The 20901-nt window shown below is 39.5% G+C and overlaps 1 protein-coding gene across 1 annotated transcript in view; it reads right to left on the minus strand.

Moving 5' to 3' along the window:
- Nucleotides 1-20901, minus strand: part of RETREG1 (reticulophagy regulator 1) — a 57880-nt gene extending 36979 nt beyond the window's left edge. The window contains exons 1-3 of the mRNA XM_042462370.1: nucleotides 20759-20901; nucleotides 7491-7597; nucleotides 6996-7026 (exon numbers count right to left, since the gene is read on the minus strand). Coding sequence (XP_042318304.1) covers nucleotides 6996-7026; nucleotides 7491-7597; nucleotides 20759-20886 — 266 coding nt within the window. The 5' untranslated portion in view covers nucleotides 20887-20901. The remainder of the gene's footprint in view (nucleotides 1-6995; nucleotides 7027-7490; nucleotides 7598-20758) is intronic.

The following is a 20901-nucleotide window of genomic DNA, read 5'->3' on the forward strand; positions in this document are numbered from 1 at the left end:
TATGGAAACCCGGAGGGTAACCTTGGGCAAGTCACACTCTCTCAGCCTCAGAGGAAGGCACTGACAAACCTCCTCTGAACAAATCCTGCCAATAAACCCCCCTTATAGGTTTGCCTTAGGGTTATAGTAAGCCAGAAATGACTTGAAGGAACACAACAACTATTACAATCCATCCTTTTGTGACGATCACATGAAGAAAGTTCAGTATAAACTGGGCTGTTCAGAGACATCATGCTTGAAAATCAAATGTGGTAAGTAAACCAGCTTTTTAGACAGTAGAGTGGGCTCTTGGTATCCACTGGGCTTTGGTTCCAGAATCCCCATGGATACCAAAATCCACAGATGTTCAAATCCCATTCAATATAGTAGTATAGTAAAATGGTGCCCCTTATATAAAATAGCAGAATCAAGGTTTGTGTATTGGAATTTATATTAAAAAAATACTTTCAAGCTGTGGATGTCTGAATCCACGGATATGGAGAGCCAACTATAGTCCACAGTTTCTTGACTGTACACAATGCTGGGTTGAGTGCACAACTGACCTTCTTTTTAAAACTTGTAAAAAGTTTCATAAACACTGCACTGTGTGTTCACCATAAAGATTCATTCTAGACTGCAGATAAGGAATTATCCATAATTTGGTTATGTCTCACTGCTGCCCAGGCCAGGAAGAGGTCCTGTGAAACCAACAAGAGTTTAAACTACTCCCTTCCTAGGCTTCTCCCCAGTTGTTCCACAGGTAGCACAGAAAAGACAAGACTGGAAAAATTGAAGTGGGAAGCAATGTGGAGGTTAAGATCTACATCCCGCAACCTGCTAGAGGTCCTACTTCCAAATGCTCCATCTATTTGTCAGGATGGGTGAGAAACAATCTTCCCTAGAGATCACAGGTGGATAGATACAAACTGAGAATCTGTGGCCACGGAGGAGGCAGTCTTCTCGAGGTAAATGTTCAATGCTTGTTTCACATTTAGCTTGTACCAATTGCTTTCTTTTGGGGTAGGAGGGATGAGGGCAAAATGGAGGAAGGACAAAATTCTCAGCTGTATGTAAAAAGGAGTTGACCTTAACAATAAAGATTGGGTTTGTTTGAAGGGACACTCTTGTAAATCATTGTTACCAGTAAAGCTTGGGTTAAATATACCTAGTTTTCCTAAAGCATATACTAGGGATAAACCATTTAAAAAAAATTCTTTTAGGTTTTTATTTTGGTAATACAGGCTGGTTACATACTGGCAGTTGGGACGTCCAGAGGACGTCCCATTTTAAAAGTCTAGTACGGACTGTGTCCGTACAATATGGCGCCGGCCCTTCTACATGGCCGGCGCCATATTGACGTATCGGACGCTGAGCGTCCGAACGTCGCGCGGCCCTAATGACGTCATGAATGCGCCCTTGGCGCTTCGTGACGTCATCAGTGCGCTGCGGAAAGAAGCTCCGAAATGGAGCTTCTTTTTTGCTCCGCGCGGGAGTCGCGTGGTTTGGCTACTGCGGCTCTCGCGCGGAGCAAATGGTGCCAGCGGGGGAGCGCCGCAAAGCGGCGGTTTGTATCCCGTCACCGTTTAGTAATGAGCTTCTCCTATTCAAGTTTCCTCCTTGGGGGTAAAACGTTGCATTTTTTGGAGCTTTTTTCTCCCAACTGTATGAATTTTTAATGGATAAAAGTGTGTGTATGCATTTTAGAAATGCATTGATTTTTATCTGCACATATTAAGATATGTGTACTGATGAACAGATTTTTTTATTTTAAAACGTTATTAAAAATCCAGAAGTGTTTGGCTTTTCAGCTGTCAACTATGTCCAAGAAGAATACTCAATTTCAAGAAGGCCTGTGGCCACAGCAGAGTACTAGGTTTAAACAAATTCATTAAACAACAACAACAACAACAACCCTCAATTGAGGCAAACTCCTCACTCTGTCCTACAAAGAACAAGCATACCTCAGGTAACAAAGCATTTTTTAAAGAAGCTCCTTTTAACAAAACTTTTTTCCTATCCACCCGGCCCTTCCTCTTTTCTTCATTGTCCTCTGTCTAGCTGGAAGCTTTTCAGTAGCATTAGCATTGGGAGGGTGGTGAAAGACAACCGGAGAAAAACAGACTTTCAGTTGCTGACTTGTAGCAGCGTATCTACAATAAATAGTGCAATGAAGGTCGAGCTGGAAAAGAATGGGATACTTATCAGCTAATGCTACTGTAGTTGTACATGGCTGCAAAGTTATAGCAGCTGTCTTTAGAATCCCTTCCTCAGCATGCATGAAAAGCCCAAACAGAGAGGAAAGGAGAAGGCAGATTAGGCTGTCTTATCAGCCTGTTTAAAAAAGAAAGAAAGAAAGAAAAGGCATCAATCTTTAAGTCTTTAATGGAAATCAAAATATAACTGAGGCTGCTGAAAGGGGGGGGGGGGGGTTCTGGATGAATTTTGGAAGAAGCTTGCAAGTCGTCTGTAGAAAGTTCAAAAAGTTTTTGTTTATTCATGCAAGGCTTACCTAACCTGCTTGTTTCATTTCCTATGTGCATATCGTTAATTTTGGATAAAAGGTTTACTGAAACATGTTCAAAATGCCCTACTTTTTGTAGTCTAGGAACATATCCCTATTCTTTCCACATTATTGCTGCCTCTGGTACCAAATTTTCAGTTTTAGAAGTAATGCCCTGGAACAGATCTACTGGCATATAAACGTACACCTGAAAAAGAATTATATTAAATACATTCTGCTGCCCTCTATAGGATCTTCAAACTAACTGCCAATAATTTAGCCCATTCCTTGAGAAAATGGGTTAAAAAGACAGGATACAGGAGGGAAAATATAGTAAGAAAGGGGTATGTATATAAGATTTACCACCAGCACCTCTTCTGTGCCTGGAAATAGGTCTCCTGCAAACTGGTATACTTCCAATGATTCACAGAAAGAATGACAAAGTTTACTATGGAAAAGAATACTATTCTCTTCCAAATCTTCCTGCAAAGAGTGAAAATCATGAAATAATAGCTATGTAAAAAACCAAAGAGCAGAGAAAGAGTGAGTTTTTTATCTGAAACAACGTCACCTGAGAGTGAGTAGGGCCTACTATTGTCCATCTCATATACAACAATGCTATACAGACATGAACAGCTGGTTTCAAATTCTGAGTTAAGAGTAAACACTGGCTTGTGTAAATCATGAAAGATTCAGGAAAGGTATTATGGAAAATGGTTAATGGTAATAGGGATGCAGCAGGGAAATGGGGGGAAAGCAGCCTATTTTCCCATCACGTGTTCACTACACTTCCATTGTTTGTTAAATGATGAGCTCCATTACAAATCTCACCCTCTTCTTTTTTGCACACCAAACTGGAATGCATATATATTGCAACTGCAATGTCCTAAGTCTAGGAAGCATGCCCAGGGGTACAACTTAAAGTGAACAGTCACAGCTTAAACAGCCCTAAATTGGACTGCACTCCCTGTTAGAAGAAGCTTTGAAGACTTGAGAGATCTATGAGAAAGTTTTTGCAATTAATTACAACAGTGATACTCAAACTTTTACCTATGGGACCTCTCCCTCTTTACATCTACATGCACATCACATGGCCCTCCATTCAAAGTAGCATATAAATTTAAAAAAATTATTTAGTGCATATTTTTATTTGCACATTCATGAATATTCATATTTTAACATATTATAATGAAACATCATTCAAATTAGGACACTTTTATTTAAGTAAATTCAATATTTAACTCAACACATGCCTAAATTTTACACATTAAAAAGTTTGCCAAGAGGAAGGAGGAGTAGGAGGAATCAGAGACTTCAAGTTTCATGTTCCCCCTTGAGCAATTCTCATTCCCCCCTTTCCTGTGGGTCCTGCCCTACTGTTTAAGAATCACTGAATTACAAGGTACAATATCTAGAAAAGGTAGTAAATATACTTTCTTACCACCCTGTTATCCCATCTATTCCTACCACAAGAAGCAAAGGTAAATGAGGGAATGAAAACCCCATCCATCAGAATAATCATAGAATCATAGAGTTGGAAGAGACCACTAGGGCCATCCAGTCCAACCCACTGCCATGCAGGAAATCCAAATCAAAGCATCCCTGACAGATGGCCATCCAGCCTCTGTTTAAAGACCTCCAAAGAAGGAGACTCTATCACCTTCCGAGGGAGTACATTCCATTGTTGAACAGCCCTTACTGTCAGGAAGTTCCTCCTAATGTTCAGGTGGAATCTCTTTTCCTGTAGCTTGCATCCATTATTCCGTGTCCTGTTCTCTGGAGCAGCAGAAAACAAGCTTGCTCCCTCTTCAATATGACATCCCTTCAAATATTTAAACAGGGCGATCATATCACCTCTTAACCTTCTTTTCTCCAGGCTAAACATCCCCAGCTCCCTAAGTCGTTCCTCATAGGGCATGGTTTCCAGACCCTTCACCATTTTTGTCGCCCTCCTTTGGACACGCTCCAGTTTCTCAATGTCCTTTCTGAATTGTGGCGCCCAGAACTGGACACAATATTCTAGGTGGGGCCTGACCAAAGCAGAATACAGCGGCACTATTACTTCTCTTGATCTAGACACTATACTTCTATTGATGCAGCCTAAAATAGCATTGGCCTTTTTAGCTGCCGCATCACACTGTTCACTCATGTTCAACTTGTGGTCTACTTGGACTCCTAGATCCCTTTCACACGTAGTTTCATTCAGCCAGGTGTCACCCATCCTATATCTGTGCATTTTATTTTTCCGCCCTAAGTGCAATACCTTACATTTCTCCGTGTTGAATTTCATTTTGTTAGCTTTGGCTAACTAATGTAAGTAGTATGTATGCAGACAAACTAATCCCCTGCCTTGAAACACATGCTCAGTAACTTTGAGCTTTCAACATTCTGTGAAAACTTGTAACACAAAGCTGTGCTGCATCAAAAGTTCTTGCCACAAGTATGAGTAGGAAAATATAGGTTTTTTTAAAAACAAGATAATCTGTGCAAATATTCATGGTTATATAACATCATTCCACAGGAAGTAGCCCTGGAAGTAGCCATGGAAGTCAAGGTGGAATCATAATGCTTTAACAGTGTAGTGTGAAAAAAAATATGCAGAAAAGGATTATGTATGGCAAGAGTGCATACTGTGAAACCTTTCTCAAGTTGTGTGTGTGTGAGTGTGTTTGTGTGTGTGTATGAATTATTTGCCTCAATCACTGCCACGAATGAGGTGAGCAAACTTTTACATCCCTAATACATATTTAATACAACATTCATATTATGTATGTCTTCTTCATTAAAGAAACAAAAAGGGTATCATGCAGAAGTTGGCCTAAATGTCATAAAAGCACAAGATCCTGTCTGAATTGGAAGCTAAACAGTGTCAACCCTGCTTAGTACTTGGATAGGAGACCTCCAGCAAATACCAGGTGCTGTAGGCTATATTTCAGAGGAAGGCTTTGGCAAAACCACCTCTGAGTATTCTTTGCCTAAGAAAACCATATAAAATTCATGAGGTCACCATAAGTCTACAGGCAACTTGAAGGCACATGCACAAATACACACACACTGTGCACAAGGCACAAGTAGGGTATCAAGAGACAGATTTATCTGTCATATGTATAAGACTTCTAAAATGGAACATCCATTCTTCTCCAGCCAATAGGAAAAGTAGCTATGGTAATTATGAAAGCATTCTATAACCTTGATGATTGCTTCTACCTGTAGTTGGTAATACTGGCCATGTTTCTTTTCTTATCCTAACTTGCTGGGATGTGTTTTTGTACATATTGATGTGATTGCATTTCCATTTGTTTTACTTGGGTCAAAGGAATCTAAAGAAGTATATGTATGAAGGAGGTTCTACCAAAGTCTTGTTAATCTTATATGTCTGTCACCTTAATTTTTTTAATGTTCTGCAGATATTCTGCATATATATTGCATGCAACCCATGAGAGGTTGGTTTCTGTTTGCCAACTATCCTATTATAAGTGCACATTGCACTTATTGCACACTTGTTGGCTCCTGTGATTGGCTCATATAGTGTAATTTTGCCTTTTTTGGCTGTTATGTAAGCAATATACAGAACCAAAAAGTACTACTGCTACCAGTTTTAGAGGTCATGATCAGCTCATTCATCTTATTAGCGCAGCTAATTCCGCTTATTCAGAGGTCATGATCAGCTCATTCAGTCCAGGGTGGTATACTGGTTGAGTTTCTGATTTGGAATGGATAGACTCCTCTCCACTATAAAGTTCACTGGATGACTTGGGGCCAAATATGAACTCTCAATCAAATCTACTCCACAGTGTCACTCTTGGGAGAAAATAAGTATGGATGCCTAGTAAATTTCCATTAGCTTGGGGGAGGGCAGGGCTGAAATAAAACAATTCAATAAATTTGTGAACAGTAATTAGAGATTCAATTAAAAGAGTTATGTAGGTGCTGCATATGCTAGTGCAGTACTATGATTTGGCGCTTTAGTCATTAAAGGAGGTAGATATAAACATTCAGTTCAAACTAGGCTAACCAAACAGAATATTCTTCACAAAATTCATCAGAGATGAAACAAAATATTTTGCATTATTAAGAAATGAAAATTTTGATCTAGAATGTTTCATGACTTAATTTCATGGAACTGTGATATTCCTACTTGGCATCCCCCCCTCCCAAAAAAGGAGAATGGTAATTATGCAAAACATGGCTTGGTCACCATTCCCTCTCTCTTTCTAACCTGAAGCTGCAGCACAGCTCAACACGGCATGTAAAACATACTGTATTCTAGGTCATATTCTCAGTTCAGGAACAAGAACTTCCAGGGATAGATTGACAGAGCTCTACGTTTCCCATGGTAGGATATACACATGTTCCTTGACAAATTAATCACTGGAGAAAAAAATGCTAAAACTGCAAGTAAGGAAACGTGCAGTGTTTATACTCCGTCTCCTACCTAATACCATGAGAAGGGTCTAATATTCATAAACCACTAACACAATAAATTATTTAGTATGTGTTGGTCTCTAACACTTACCGGTCAGTTAGGCTTCTCCATAACTGTGCACCTGAAAACAAGATACAGATGATCATTCAATATAGAAGGCATTTTTGTCATTTGGTCCAATCCTCTTGTGAAAGTTAAACTGTAAAGTATAATTCAAACCATGTTAGTCTGGAAAATCAGTATGCAAAGGGATCTTGCAAAAACCTGCAAAATTCTTTTGCATACTGTGAAGTACAAGGTATGGTTTTGCTGTTTACGGGAGAGAAATCCCCCCAGTACACATGTACAAGCCCCCCCAATAATACCTACATTATTATGGAATATAATATTTCACTCTATAAAGTCACTCAATATGAGGCACCTTTCTTAGCAAGTAATACATTATCTATCAAGCAACCAGCTTTCTACTCAAGGTAGTTTATTTTAGACATTTTATTGCTGTAGTTAGGAAGATCAAGGGATACTCATGGGTTTTCAGATGTTACTGATAAAAAAGTTGCATAGGAGTCAGATACTGCACTTTACCTCTTGGTCGAGACAACACCAACTCCTTCATCATCTGCATCGTGACAACTCCAAGGAGCATGAGTGAAACCAAATGATATAATCTCCAAGGTGTTAATGCAAGGAACCTAAGAAAAAGAGAGAGAAACCTTTTCAGGAGCTAAATATATCAAAGCTTGCTTTGCAATTTGAAAGCACAAGTGTATTGTGAGCAACCGAAAGCCCATCTGTGCTGTAGCATCAATGTGTTCTCTAGGGAACCTTGTCTGGCACCCACATTGAGGTACTTCTAGCGCCAGGTAAAGATTTAAAAACCTGCTTAGTCATTCTATCATAGGACGTAAGTGGCTTTCAATTATGAGTTCATCTGTTCTGCATAATCTGAGCAACTGGTGTTTTCTGTTTATAAGACTCAGTTTTAGATATTTTAAGAAGTACTCTACACTGAGGCTTCTAGTGAAAGGCAACCTAGAAATTTACAGATTAGATTAAAATTACATTGGCAAAAAAGATTGGCTTTTGCAAGTGTGTGCGCTATTTATTAGCGGGAGAAGTGGGAAAATATAAATAAAACGTATTATTATTATATACCCATCTATAAGTCTAAAAATTTATGCCCAAAAATTGACCCCAAAATCCCAGGTCGACTTATTTATGAGTAAGTATGGTAATGTGATAGCAGCTCTTTCAGATTTCCCCATGTTTCTTTCTCTCTTGAGCCAAGCAGAAAAGGTCCTGGGGGACTGATTGCTGTTAAACAAACAGAGTCCTTGTCTCTCCCATGCTGACCGCTGCTGTCTGGGAAGTCAAGGGTGAAAACAAAGTTGAAATACTGAAGCAAAAAGCCTCAATTAGTTCTTGCTGTGCACACATATATACACACAGCAAAGAAGTTTCCAAGTTTCACCCTCGACTTACCCATGGGTCATGGCAAAATCCATAATTTTGACCCAGAAATCTGCCCTTGACTTATACATGAGGTCGACTTATAGTTGAGTATATATGGTAATAAATTATGTCTAAATATTAAACATACAGCACACACAGACACACACAATAGGAACACTACCTGCAGTATCAGTAAGCTTGCTCATTAACACAGAAATGTGAGTGACATGGTCTTCTAGCCTACCTAAACTAGATGTCCTCTTATGCCAGCTGGTGTATTCCAGGAGTTGTAGTCCAACCAAACTAGAAGGCATCTGGATGGAAAAGGCAGCACTGTGCTGAGAAAGTAACCTGGCTCTGCTTCTTGAGAATTATAAGTGTTCTCTTAGTTTCTGAAACCAATTGTATTTAGAGGTAAGGAATGTGACTAAGGTTGCCTCTTTCCTCAGGTCCCCAAGATGGGGAGAGCCCTAAGTGCCACATACTGTGACAAGAGCAGTTCCAAAGTCAACATCCTTGTATGGGTTTTTTCCATTGTTATTTTTCATACAGCTCATCTTCACTAACAAACAAGAGAGATTAACTACTTAAAAGTAATTGTAGGAGACAGGTAACTGTGAGGCTAAAGAATCTAGAAATGTAGAAATTTCCAGAAACTATGAAGATGTAGGAATAGATAACTAAAAGAACTTAAAGAAATAAACTGAAATACATGCAACACTTTCTTATCGAACATAAAATGCATTATTTATAACTTTGTTATTGCGATAGTTGGCATATTTACAAGCTGCACAGAGCAATTCTATTAAAATATTAATCTAGGCTACAATTCTGAAGAACCTTCACAGCATCTAAGATAAAACAGTCTCAAATATCCATTCAGTCTAAAGCAAGAACTACTCTCTTTAGTGGAGCTTGCACTCAGGTAAGCATGCAGAGGACAGCAGAATTAGTATAGATATTTTAGTTTTGTACAAGACTGTAAACACACTCAATATGACCGAGGTGTATAGCCACCCCAGATGCCCTCCCACTATAAGGTAGTGAATTCTCTGGGCCCACACGAAAGTGGTCCTTCACCATTTCAAAAAGCTTTGTTGGCCAATACAGTGCAGACACAGTGAGGGTGGAGAAAAGTTTCCTCCATTGCCACCACAATAGAATAGGCCCTAAAATGCTTTCTCTCTTGTATTAGATGATATTTACCTCAAGTCTTATGCTATGTATGCAGTAACTGCATAATAGTGAGGAGTTGATACAGATGTGCAATTTAGCCAAAGACATTGGAGATCAACCATATCCATTGCCATGTCATCGCCTCATGTTAGATATAGAGGAAGGTCTTAGCAGGACTAACAGCAGCAAACCATCTAGATATGTAAGTTTTTAGGGGAAGACCATCAAATCTGTTCCATCATGCTTGCAAAATTCAATGGAGGTCTGGAGGACAAATCTGATTTGTCCATGACAGTGAAGCTCAATCACATAGATCACTCTCCCAAGGTTGAGTGTAGAACCCTAGATCTAGAGTCAATGTTGCCATATACATCAGCCCTGATATATTCCAAATTGCAAACAGACAATTTTTGCAGCCAACCTTACCATAGTGAATTGGCTGCAAGGCTCTCCCAAAGGAAAGTATTCAAGAAATGGAAAACTCAGAGCCAACCTCCAGATGTAGCATGCAGGCTCCTCCTCTTCCTCTATCATTCTTTTGCTTGCAAAAGAGTTTGGGTACCTCTCTACATGAACACAGAGCCTGTCAAATTGTTAATGCTATGGTTTACTACATAGGTCACTTGCCACTACAGGATTTTGGTCTATAGGTTCTAGACAGCACAAGCCATGAAAATTATTAGGCAGGTTGGTAATGACACATGGAAAAAGAACAAACCCAACTCTGTCTCAAGTTCCCAACACCATATTCAGATTTCCAAACTTTTTTGCATATTGATCTTAACATATGACTGTTGTAACTTAATAAAATAACATTTAAAAATATAACTTCATATATACTGATAAAATATTACTTATTTATTATTTATTTATTTAGAGTATTTATACTCTTCAGTCGCAAAGGCTCTCAGAGCGGTTTACAGATTGTTAATTTGATACTTCCCTGGCCTCAGGCTTATAATGTAAAAAGACATGGCACAAAAGGAGAAGGGAACGGCAGTGGGGAAGATGGTCAAGTCCAACTGATACTGCTGGTTCTTCTCTTCCTCCGCAGCCAGGGCAGTGGCAGTTTAAATGAGAGAGGGTCCTCCATCTGCTTCTGGGTCTAGGTATGGTGGAGCTGTGCCTGCCTCTACCTTCCCTCCAAGCCAAGGATGGTGGCAATTAAGGTAGAGAGAGGGCAGGCAACCAAACAAAAGACACCTTGAATTTATGGCAGACTTCAAAGTCCATGCCAGGGTCATTGGGAAAGAAACTGACTATCGCAACATTAATTCATACACAGATCTATGGCACAACCACATTTGGAATACAGTACTGTGCACAGTTTTGGGCACTCCCTTTGAAATAGGATAATGTTGAGAGAGAGAGAAAAGAACAACTCCCTATCAAGAAATATTACCGGGTTCCAGGCTCTTGACAACAGATAAGAGGAGAGAAAGAGGCTAGACATAATAGTGGTATATAAAATGATGTAAAGTTTAATGTAAAGTGGGGAGGACAAGTATGTCTCCCTCTGTCACATGGTTACAATTCAAGGTGAACCAATTAATATGACTGAAAACAAAGGAGGGGGGGAAGAATGGATGTCTTTATCTAACATGTAACTAATTTTGAAATTTAGAAACTTAGAAGGCTTCTCAAGATTAGGTAAATTTGTAGCTATTATCCAGTTTTAGAGTTACTGTGCCAATCAATACCAGCTGATGGGAAGCAACAGCCAGAAACAGTATTATCCGGAAGTATTTCTTGCAAGTTGCCTAATCAGCATCTGCTTGGCCTATTGAGGAGCAGGATGCAGGGTTACACAGACCTTGCAGATTGATCTAGTAAATATTTTCTTGTGTCGGTTTACCTTAACAAGAATGAACAATGAAGTCAGCAACATGTGGCTGTCCAGATGTACTTGTATTGCAACTCCCATCATTGTTCAACACTGGCTATGGCCCATGAGAATATCAGTCCACAACCATCTGGAGGGCAACAACTTGCTCAGCCCTGTTGTGATGTGTAATAATGTGTAGCCTGTCTCTGAAAATAGAATAGTAGTAGACAGAAGAGTTGCCATCATGCTCAGAGTTAGGCTGCTTAAATCCCATTTATTGTGAATTAGATCTATATAGTCTATGTGCAGAACTGCAGCCACTGTCTTTCCTTTTTATCTAACCTTGTCATATGTTCAGGGCAAATTATGACAGAAACATAAAGATGTGCACTGCTGAATACAAATAAATAAAAGAAGTGTATATATAGCTTCTAATCAGATTTAGAGAAATGCATTCTGAAATGTTTATTGAATTAAAGGTACATGCAAATCCTTTGGCTAAAGTTCTAAAGTTAGCATCTTAAGCTACAATAGCTTTGTGTCTAATCTAATATACTTATTGCTGGAGCCCAGAATGATACAACCAGTGTGACATAGGCAGTTTATCATTTGCTGTAAGAACAGCATCTCCTTTGATTGAAGCAGTCACTTTCAACTTCTTCTAAAAACCCCACTTATGCATGGGTATATCTGGGCTGAACAAAACTACTAACAAAATGAAGACAGAAAAATTAGATTCTTACAACGCAGTTTGTCATGGATGCTGATATGGTCCCTTATGATATACTTAAATTACAGTCCACAAAATCCAACTCTATTCCCATAGAAGAAATCAGAGGAAGGATTATTTTCTCCTTCCAGTATTTTGGAAGACTCACTTTTGAAACCCTTATAACAAGAGTTGAAACTCTTGTTAACAAATGTTCAAGTGATGTCTTTTGGGATAGGAAAATCATAGGTAGGAAACAGTTGTACACCTTCTCATCTCCTGCTTCTCTGCCCCAAATGATCATCTTCCAAAGCTACTTTACTCTCTTATGGAAAACAGCAAAAGGGGGTAATCATATAACTTTGCATTCTATATGTAGTTAACTCATTCAGCCATAAAGAACAACCCTGTAATTATTCCCAGCCAAAAGAAAAAATTGTATTCTGGTATTCATATGCTATCAAAGATACACAGGCTTTTTATCAGTCAAACCTTCTGTAGGCCTATGACTCACAAAAACCTAACATTAGAAAGAATACATGTCTATGTTTCTCACACCAAACATTGGCTGCTTCCTTCTTTTATTATTAACCTCTTGTTTAAAGGAAAAGCAGAACATCTGGATCTCTCTCTTGCCTCCCTGCCTTCTTTCATGTAGAAATTCTTCTTAGAACAGGGATGAAAATCAAGTCAGCTTCCAGTACTACAAGTGCTAGCAGCCCTAGCCAGCATAGTTAGTGGTCAGAAATGTGAGAAGCTGCTGTTCAACCACATCTAGAAGGCCACATGATTTCCACTCCTGTCTTAGAAGATCACAAGAATGTGTTTACAAATGGCTGCTTGCCTTTGGCAACTAAAAGATGCTTCTTGACAGCTCAGCAAGGAAGCTTGGGTTCCTCCCTTCTCCTGCAAATCTACAAATGACTAACACAGGTAATTTTAGATAAGCATGGTAGTCAGCAGTTTTGCGAGTTAGTAACCTGCGAAGCTGTCCCATTAAAAGGAACTTAGAAAGTATGAACAGAGGCAAAATTTAGTTTTTGTTACTCAGCGACAAGACCAGTCAACTCAAAATTAACTCCACAAATCCCACACACAAAAAAGGGGTGGAGGAAATAGCTTGGTATAGAGCAAACTCAGAGGAGTGTCACAAATAATAATAATAATACATAAAGGTTTTAAAAACAGTGATGTTGGGCTTTTAGTGTACACATTAATGAAATGTTAAAGACATTTCATCTATCTGTGCTCTAGAATTATTTCTAAAAAACTAGGCAAGAGGAAGTTTATTATTCCAAACTATGTACCCAGAGGTAGAAGCTGGTTTCAAAAAGGAAGAGATACTAGGGACCACACTGCAAACATGCGGTGGCTAATGGAGCACACCAAAGAATTTGAAAAGAAAATCAGCATGTGCAGCCTTCGACCACACAGATCATGAAAGAGCATATCTTAAAGATATGGAAAAGCCATCACATCTGATAGTCCTGATGAGAAATCTGTACTTAGGACAAGAGGCTACTTGTTAGAAGAGAATATGGAGAAACAGAATGGTTCCCAATTGGCCAAGAGGTCAGGCAAGGCTGCATCCTTTCACCCTTTCTCTTCAACTTGTATACACAAAATATCATTTGAAGAGCAGGCTTGGACACAGAAGGAGGAGGAGTGAAGATAGGAGAAAGGAATATCAGTAATCTGAGGTTTGTAGACGACACCATACTACTAGCAGAAAATACCACAGACCTGGAAAAAATAGAAGAAAGTGCAAAGGCAGGCTTTCTCTGGAAGCCAAGGTGACAGAACTGAGGCTTTGGTCACATTATGACAAAGAATGACTCACTGGAAAAGACAATAATGCTAGGAACGGGGGAGCGATGTATCAAGAGAGGAAGGCCACATGCTAGATGAATAGACTCTATTAAGGAGGTCACAGGTATGAGTTACAAGACCTATGCAGAGCAGTGGGAAATAGGGAGTTTTGGAGATTTCTCATCCATAGGGTCTCCATGAGCTGGGATCAACTTGAGGGGAGTTAAAAACAAACAAACAACAACCAATGTACAGTGTCAAAACACTGTAATTCCTGATCTTGGTTTCCTTTTTTCAGTTCATTTTGTGGAAACTAATGCATTATGTTTGCTTGACTAGACACATTTTTTTCTCTATTTTACTGATATTGTTTACTGATAAACGTTTTATTTGGATACCTCCCCCCCACTACAGCCTTTGAAGCAAAAAATGAAAATTTGAAAACCATCAGTTTTTAATTATATTCTGAATTAACTACATTTTCAATAATTTTATGCAAAGTTACATATAATAAATGATATATCATTAACAGAACAAACTAAAAGGAGGCTGAATAGTACATTTTCCAATTTTTATGACAATTTCTGGTTTTATCTTCCAAAAGGCAGGAAAAAAGTGGGTTTTTCCATGGCTTCAAAGTTTGTGGAAATTTTACAGTTCTAGACAAATCACAAACATTTACTGAAAACAACCAAAGTGTGTGTCACTAAAAAGACATGTAAGTAGACATGGGAGGAAACTTGCTACCTAGTATTTGAAATCAGGCTTGGAACACGCATGGCAAGTAGTAATTATCTCTATGCAACCAGGCAGGAAAGCTTTTGTAAGTTAATAATTGGTTTTTTCCATCCTAAGGCCCTCATCAGCCTGGTTTAGAGCATCATGGTTTATTAAGCTAAAATATGTAGAAACATAATGCCTGCACACAAAACACCTTTGCAAGATCCATCATTGAACCACAAAATCCCTGAACTATTCTTTTACTTTTCATTCAAACTGGGAAATGGCAGTTACCAGATATGGTACAAATCTGGGTCTTATAGCACAGTCTGAAGTTGATTCAAGAAACTAATGTTTTCTACCAGAAAAGGCAAGGGAGGAAGTCAGTGTATGAGTGGTAGAAGCAGGTATGCGGGAAGTGAGTGAGGGTATGAGTAAGTAGCTGAAGGTATGGAGAAAGAGAAGGATGGGTACGAAGGGAAGGAAAGGATGCATGGAAATGAGGAGCTGTATAGTAGAGGGTGCAAGGAAGTCACTGGAAGGGAGAGGAAGGGGGAAGTAAAAGAAGGATGAAATATGGAAATAAGATATACATATAGAGGGTTTTTTCCCCTCTGTATAAGTTGGTTGGATGAATGTAAAGTAGCTCCAGTTTGATAGCAGTTAGTACAGTGCACCTGCTCCATACACGGGCACACCATATGTGGCTTCCTGTTTATGCAGAAGTCGCATCACCTAAATGAATGGCGCATGTGGCTGCCATACGTGTGCGTCGGGAGCACAAGCCCCTTTCTATTGAATGGGGCTCCAGCTTATGTGGGATTTGCCTTACACAGATCCCCATGTAAGGCAAGGCTCCACTATATAATCATTATGATTTGTATTATAATTATTTTAATCATGGATAGATTATAAGTGTAGGTAGGATATATTAGGCTATGATTGATATACAGGACTTTTATGCTATTTTAGATGGTAAAATATTTTGATTTTGTTTACTTGTTTATTTGTATATGTTGTTTATTCTAAATAAAGGTTATTTTAAAAAAGAAACCAATGTTTTCTAAAGCTAATAACCACAGGTTTTCAGTTAGGATGAAGGATGAAATCCTGGATTCATCACAGTTGCATGAAAAAAGAAACAAGGACGCTCCAGGAAGGCTAAAGGCTCATATACACAGCAGTTTAATAAGCCATGGTATGACAGTCCGAACATGGCCACTGTATCACCAAGTATGATGAATACCGTGTATCTTTATTCTTCTATTTTTGTTTTAGAATGTCATATATTGTCCTTCTAATGAAAATCATCACTTTTATAGTAAGTGTAAGAATCTATGATCGCAGGAATGCAAGAAACATTTGCAGGAAAAAAGCAACATTAAAAACACAAAATTGTTATTAAAACATTAGTTAGCGCAACCTAGAGACAATTAAAAGAAAATCTGAAAATACTTTTTAACCACTGAGAAAGGCAACCACAGCGGCACCAAATGAACCTGTCAAGGAAGGAAGCGCCATAATGGGAGCCCAGCACAGATTGCTCCCCTCCCATTACCACCCATCTTCCTTGAATAAACAACAACATCCAAGGAAGATTCCAATTGGTGCAACTGCCTATATGCACAACCAGGCTAGTACAACATGTGTGGATTTACCAGCACACCTCACTGCAATGCGCAGACAAAACTAGGTTATCCTAATAAATACCTGAAATACTGACTTTCTACCAGTCCAAAGTCTAGTCCTGTTACAAAGCACAAAAGATTAAACAAGCCCTAAGTTATACTTATTTTAACCTCAATTAAAATACCAGGGAGTTTCAAACTCATCTTGAAAGATCTATTGATGTTTTACACAATACAGAAACCAAGAGCTTGGAATTGTCAGTTGAAAAAGCAACATGTTACTTCTTAAATTATGCCTTCCAGATGTTGCTGGATTGCAGCTCCCATAAAACATAAGCAGCATAGCTAATGATGAGAAAGCATAAGAACTGCAGTCCAGTAACAACTGCAGATTCACAAGTTCCCCAACCCTGTTTAGGAAAACGGTTTGGGCACAGTTTGAAAGCAACCTGTTTAAAACGACAGCTTGTAAATCATTTTTATAATTTTGCTAATATTGTGAAAACTAATTGAAAGAGTCCTGTCTTTCATTAAAAAAATTAAAACCAATCAGGATTTAAGTAATAAGGGGTAACATAATTAATTATATGAAAAATAGGGACATACTATATATATTCATGTATAAGTCTAGAAATTTGAGTAAAAAAATGACTCAAAAAACCTGGGTCGACTTATCCATGGGTCAATACAAGTGCTGTACCTTAACTCAAAATAAGACCCATCTCCTATTTCCATCCTAGGAGTATCTAAAAGAAACACCAACCTCCTCTATTCTCTCCACTGAGGTGCTGCTACTGGCCTTTTTGAATGCTTGGACAGGAAAACAGAAGTGTTCTTTGGCAGTTGCCTTTCCTTCATTCTTTACATCCTTTGTTGCTTGCCCCTAGGTTTTACCCTCGATTTATACATGGGTTGTATCAAAATCCATAATTTTGGCCCCAAAGCCTGCACTCGAGTTATACATGAGGTCAACTTATAGTCGAGTATATATGGTATGTTTCTCTTAATCAGTAGACTTCACTCATTACAGGAGAAACATTACATGGGGGAAGGGCCATTTTTAATATTTTTTATTATTATTAATAAAATAATGTTGACAGCTTTGGATGCCTTTATAAAAGCAGATGTTCCCTTTAATGAAAAACACTAGGGACCTGACATTTACAGACATTTAAAGCCTTCCCTCCAGCAGATGGAAGAAAAGTCACAACAAAAACATTCATGCAAGTGGGCTGAAACCAGTCTAATTCACAATGAAAACTATCCCAGAGGCTTGGTAGTAGATTTCACAAAACTGAGTAAAACTGTTGGTCGTTTAAGGAATTTAAGATAGAAACTATGAAACACAAAGCTCATTCCAATCTAGAAAATAATTTACAGACAGTTTAGCGCAGACCCAAGGAGTATCTACACTGTAGAAAAAGCAGTTTGACATCACTTTAATTGCCATGGCTCCATGCTACAGAAACCTACACAACCCATGACCCAAGAAGCCAGCACAACTCGCCAGGCATGTACTGAGGCCTGCTGGGAGCTCCGTAATTTCAAAAATAACATCAGATTAATGAATTGGATTTGTTACAATCCAGGAAAAGTGGATCATGTAACTCAAGATATTGTCACTGAAGTCCCTGCCTCACTCAAAGAATCACTATTCCCCCCAAGGCAACCACTGCTCCATATTACCTGCACAACCTGTAGCTACTCTCTCAGTACTATTTCAATTTTTCTGTGTCAGGTTTGGCTACTCCTTCCCTTTAAGCATTCTTTAGGCACCTTTGATGTTCTCTAGCATCATCAAGTCACAGTCAACTCCGCTTCTGTAATGTGTGGTTTGCAAAATCCATTTCATTAATGCAATTTCTTTACTCCCCTATGGCTTCCAAAAGCCTGCCTTCCATCACTCATTCCTAGGGGCTTCTATTTATTTCTTGGGAAAACATATTGCAACACTACCGTGTTTTATAAACAAGACACAAAAGGGAAGGAAGAGTTTGCTTGAGATACACTATAAAAAGCATTGTGACAATACCTAGCAGCTGTTATGCAAAAATAACACGGTGGGCAGAGCTTAAGCTTTAGGAACAAGAGACTTAAGTCTACCTGAGCAGTACATTTCTTATCCTAGAAGCTGGAAAGGAAAGACAACTGTGGCTACCCACTGTGGAGGGAGAGAGAAAAAGTCTCTTACATCTCCATAATTATGGATTTCACTACCATCACGCAAGGTGAAGGCCACCAGCTTTTAAGGATTATACAAGCTGAGAGAGAAGCCATACACTATGCCTAGGATGGGATTTTAGAAGTAGAAAAAACTTGCAAATGCAGGATGATTTTCAGACGTCTTTCCGCCAAACAGAAATAACACGAAAATAAAGCGAATGGAAAGTGAACAAAAACAACACCTTTTTACTTTCGGGAAGTTCCCAAAAGTAAAAAGTTGTCCTTTTTGTCCACTTTCCATTCGCTTTCTTTCTTCTTCTGTTTGGGAGAAACATTGTCTGAAAAACCTCCCACACTTGTGGTTTTTTTCTACTTTTAAACTCCGTTTCTGAGTGGGATTCGCCTAGTTTAATAAGGCTCTGCCTATGTAGTGTTTGTGAGAGAGAAAACAAGAGAAAGACAGTATTATACAGTCATCCCTCATAACTTGCAGATCTGAGATAAGTGCCCTTGAATATCCGTGGTGGGGCAACCTCCGCTATCTTAAATGGTGTGCACGCCTGGACCACACACACAGGGGCCTGCCCCATTCAAGCCTATGGGGCTTGAACATGCGCAAGCCTCCATTTTCATGGGTGTGTGTGTGTGTGTCTGGAACGGTTCCCCTGAGAAAACAGAGGGCCAACTATATACAGTACATATACAGATTTGTTCTTAACTACCTTCAAGTCGATCTTGACTCATGGCGACCCTTTGGATGAGACATCTCCAAGACTCCCTGTCCTCCACTATTCTTCTCAGCTCTTGCAGATTCATACCTCCTCAATTGAATCCATCCATCTAGCATGTGGTCTTCCACTCTTTCTACTTCCCTCCACCTTTCCTAACATTATTGTCTTTTCTAATCAGTCATGCCTTCTCATGATGTGGCCAAAGACCAAAGTATGACAGTCTCAGTTTAGTAGACTATATACATAAGAGGAAGATCAATCTGTTTGAGATGGGGAAGAGTGCTGAAGATACTGTGGACAACCAAAAAAGACAAACAGTTGGGCCTTTGAACAGATCAAGCTCGAACTCTCCTTGGAAGCCAAGCTGATCGAGTTGAGGCTGTTGTATTTTGGTCACATTACGAGGAGCCATAAATCACTAGAAAAGACAATGCTAGGAATGGTAGAAGGCAGCAGAAAGAGAGGAAGGCCACATGGCAGATGGAAAGACTTGATCAATTTATGGGACCTTAGCAGAGCAGGAGAGGACAGGGGGGCTTGGAAGCATCTCACCTGCAAAGCTGCCACGAATTAGTGTTGACTAGAGGGCAGTTAACAACCACAGCCTTCCTCTTTTTCCAGGACATGTCCTACATTTCAGCCTTCTGTCCAGGAGGAGTTACAAAATACCCATTTTGAGCCTGACTAAGAAGAATATTTATATGAGTGTTTTCAGCTATTATTTGGTCATGTCCTATATTTTTCTTGAATGTCCTCATCCTCCCTTAAGACTCTCTGCATCAAGTTTGCTTATTTTGGATGTATACCCCGCTTTTCTCCCAATATAATATCTCTGTATGTCTATATATATATAATATTTTCAGCAGCGATTAAATAAATGTTACTACAGCATGGAGAAGGGGGTCTATTACTTCCACAGCCTTCCTAAGGAGTCCCACTGTCAGTCCCTCTGGACTGGATTTACTTATTTATTGGCTTTATACCCCACCTTTCTCCCCAAATACTAGAGACAGACAGACAGGCAGACAGACAGATCTATCTGCAGCAATTGTGTTTAAAAAGCCTTACTTTGGATCCGAAGAGGGGGTCTTCCAAGGCCTGCTTGAGGAGCCACTGGCAGGCTCTCTGGGTCAGGTCTGTTTATCTTATATTTATATCTCACTTGTCTCCCAATATAATATACTGTAATGTATGTGTGCGTGTATATATATGTGTGTGTGTGTACTGTATACTAAATATATATATATAGAGAGAGAGGGGGGGGGAGAGAGCAATGATTTTATATTATACACACACACATATATATATGGAGCAATGATTTTATATTATATATATACACACACACACAAGGAGCAATGGTATATATATATATATGGAGCAACGCTTTTTGAAGATGTGACTCCAGATCCGATTTAACGAGAAGCCCACTGTCAGTCCTTCTGGATCGAGTTTGTTTATTTTGGATGTATCCCCGCCTTTCTCCCAATTTCCCACTCTGCGCATGCTCAGAGGCACTCTTTCCCTTGAGGTCCCCCCGCATTCATTCGAAGCATAGCCCAGAAGAGAGAGAATCCGGGGAAGGATGGGGAAAAGCAGGGGAGGCAGTGGAGGCTGCGCGTATCCCGGGCCCTGAGTCTCACCAGAAGAGCAGGTTGGCGCCAAGGAAGCCGCCCAGGAGGCAGACCGGCCTCCTCCGCTTCCAAGCCGGCGCCGGCTCCTTCCTCTCCTCCGCAGCCACAGTCGCTGACGCTCCTTCCTCGCCCTCCATCGCGGAGACAATGGC

The sequence above is a fragment of the Sceloporus undulatus genome, chromosome 4 (assembly GCF_019175285.1).
Source record: "Sceloporus undulatus isolate JIND9_A2432 ecotype Alabama chromosome 4, SceUnd_v1.1, whole genome shotgun sequence".
NCBI lineage: Eukaryota > Metazoa > Chordata > Lepidosauria > Squamata > Phrynosomatidae > Sceloporus > Sceloporus undulatus.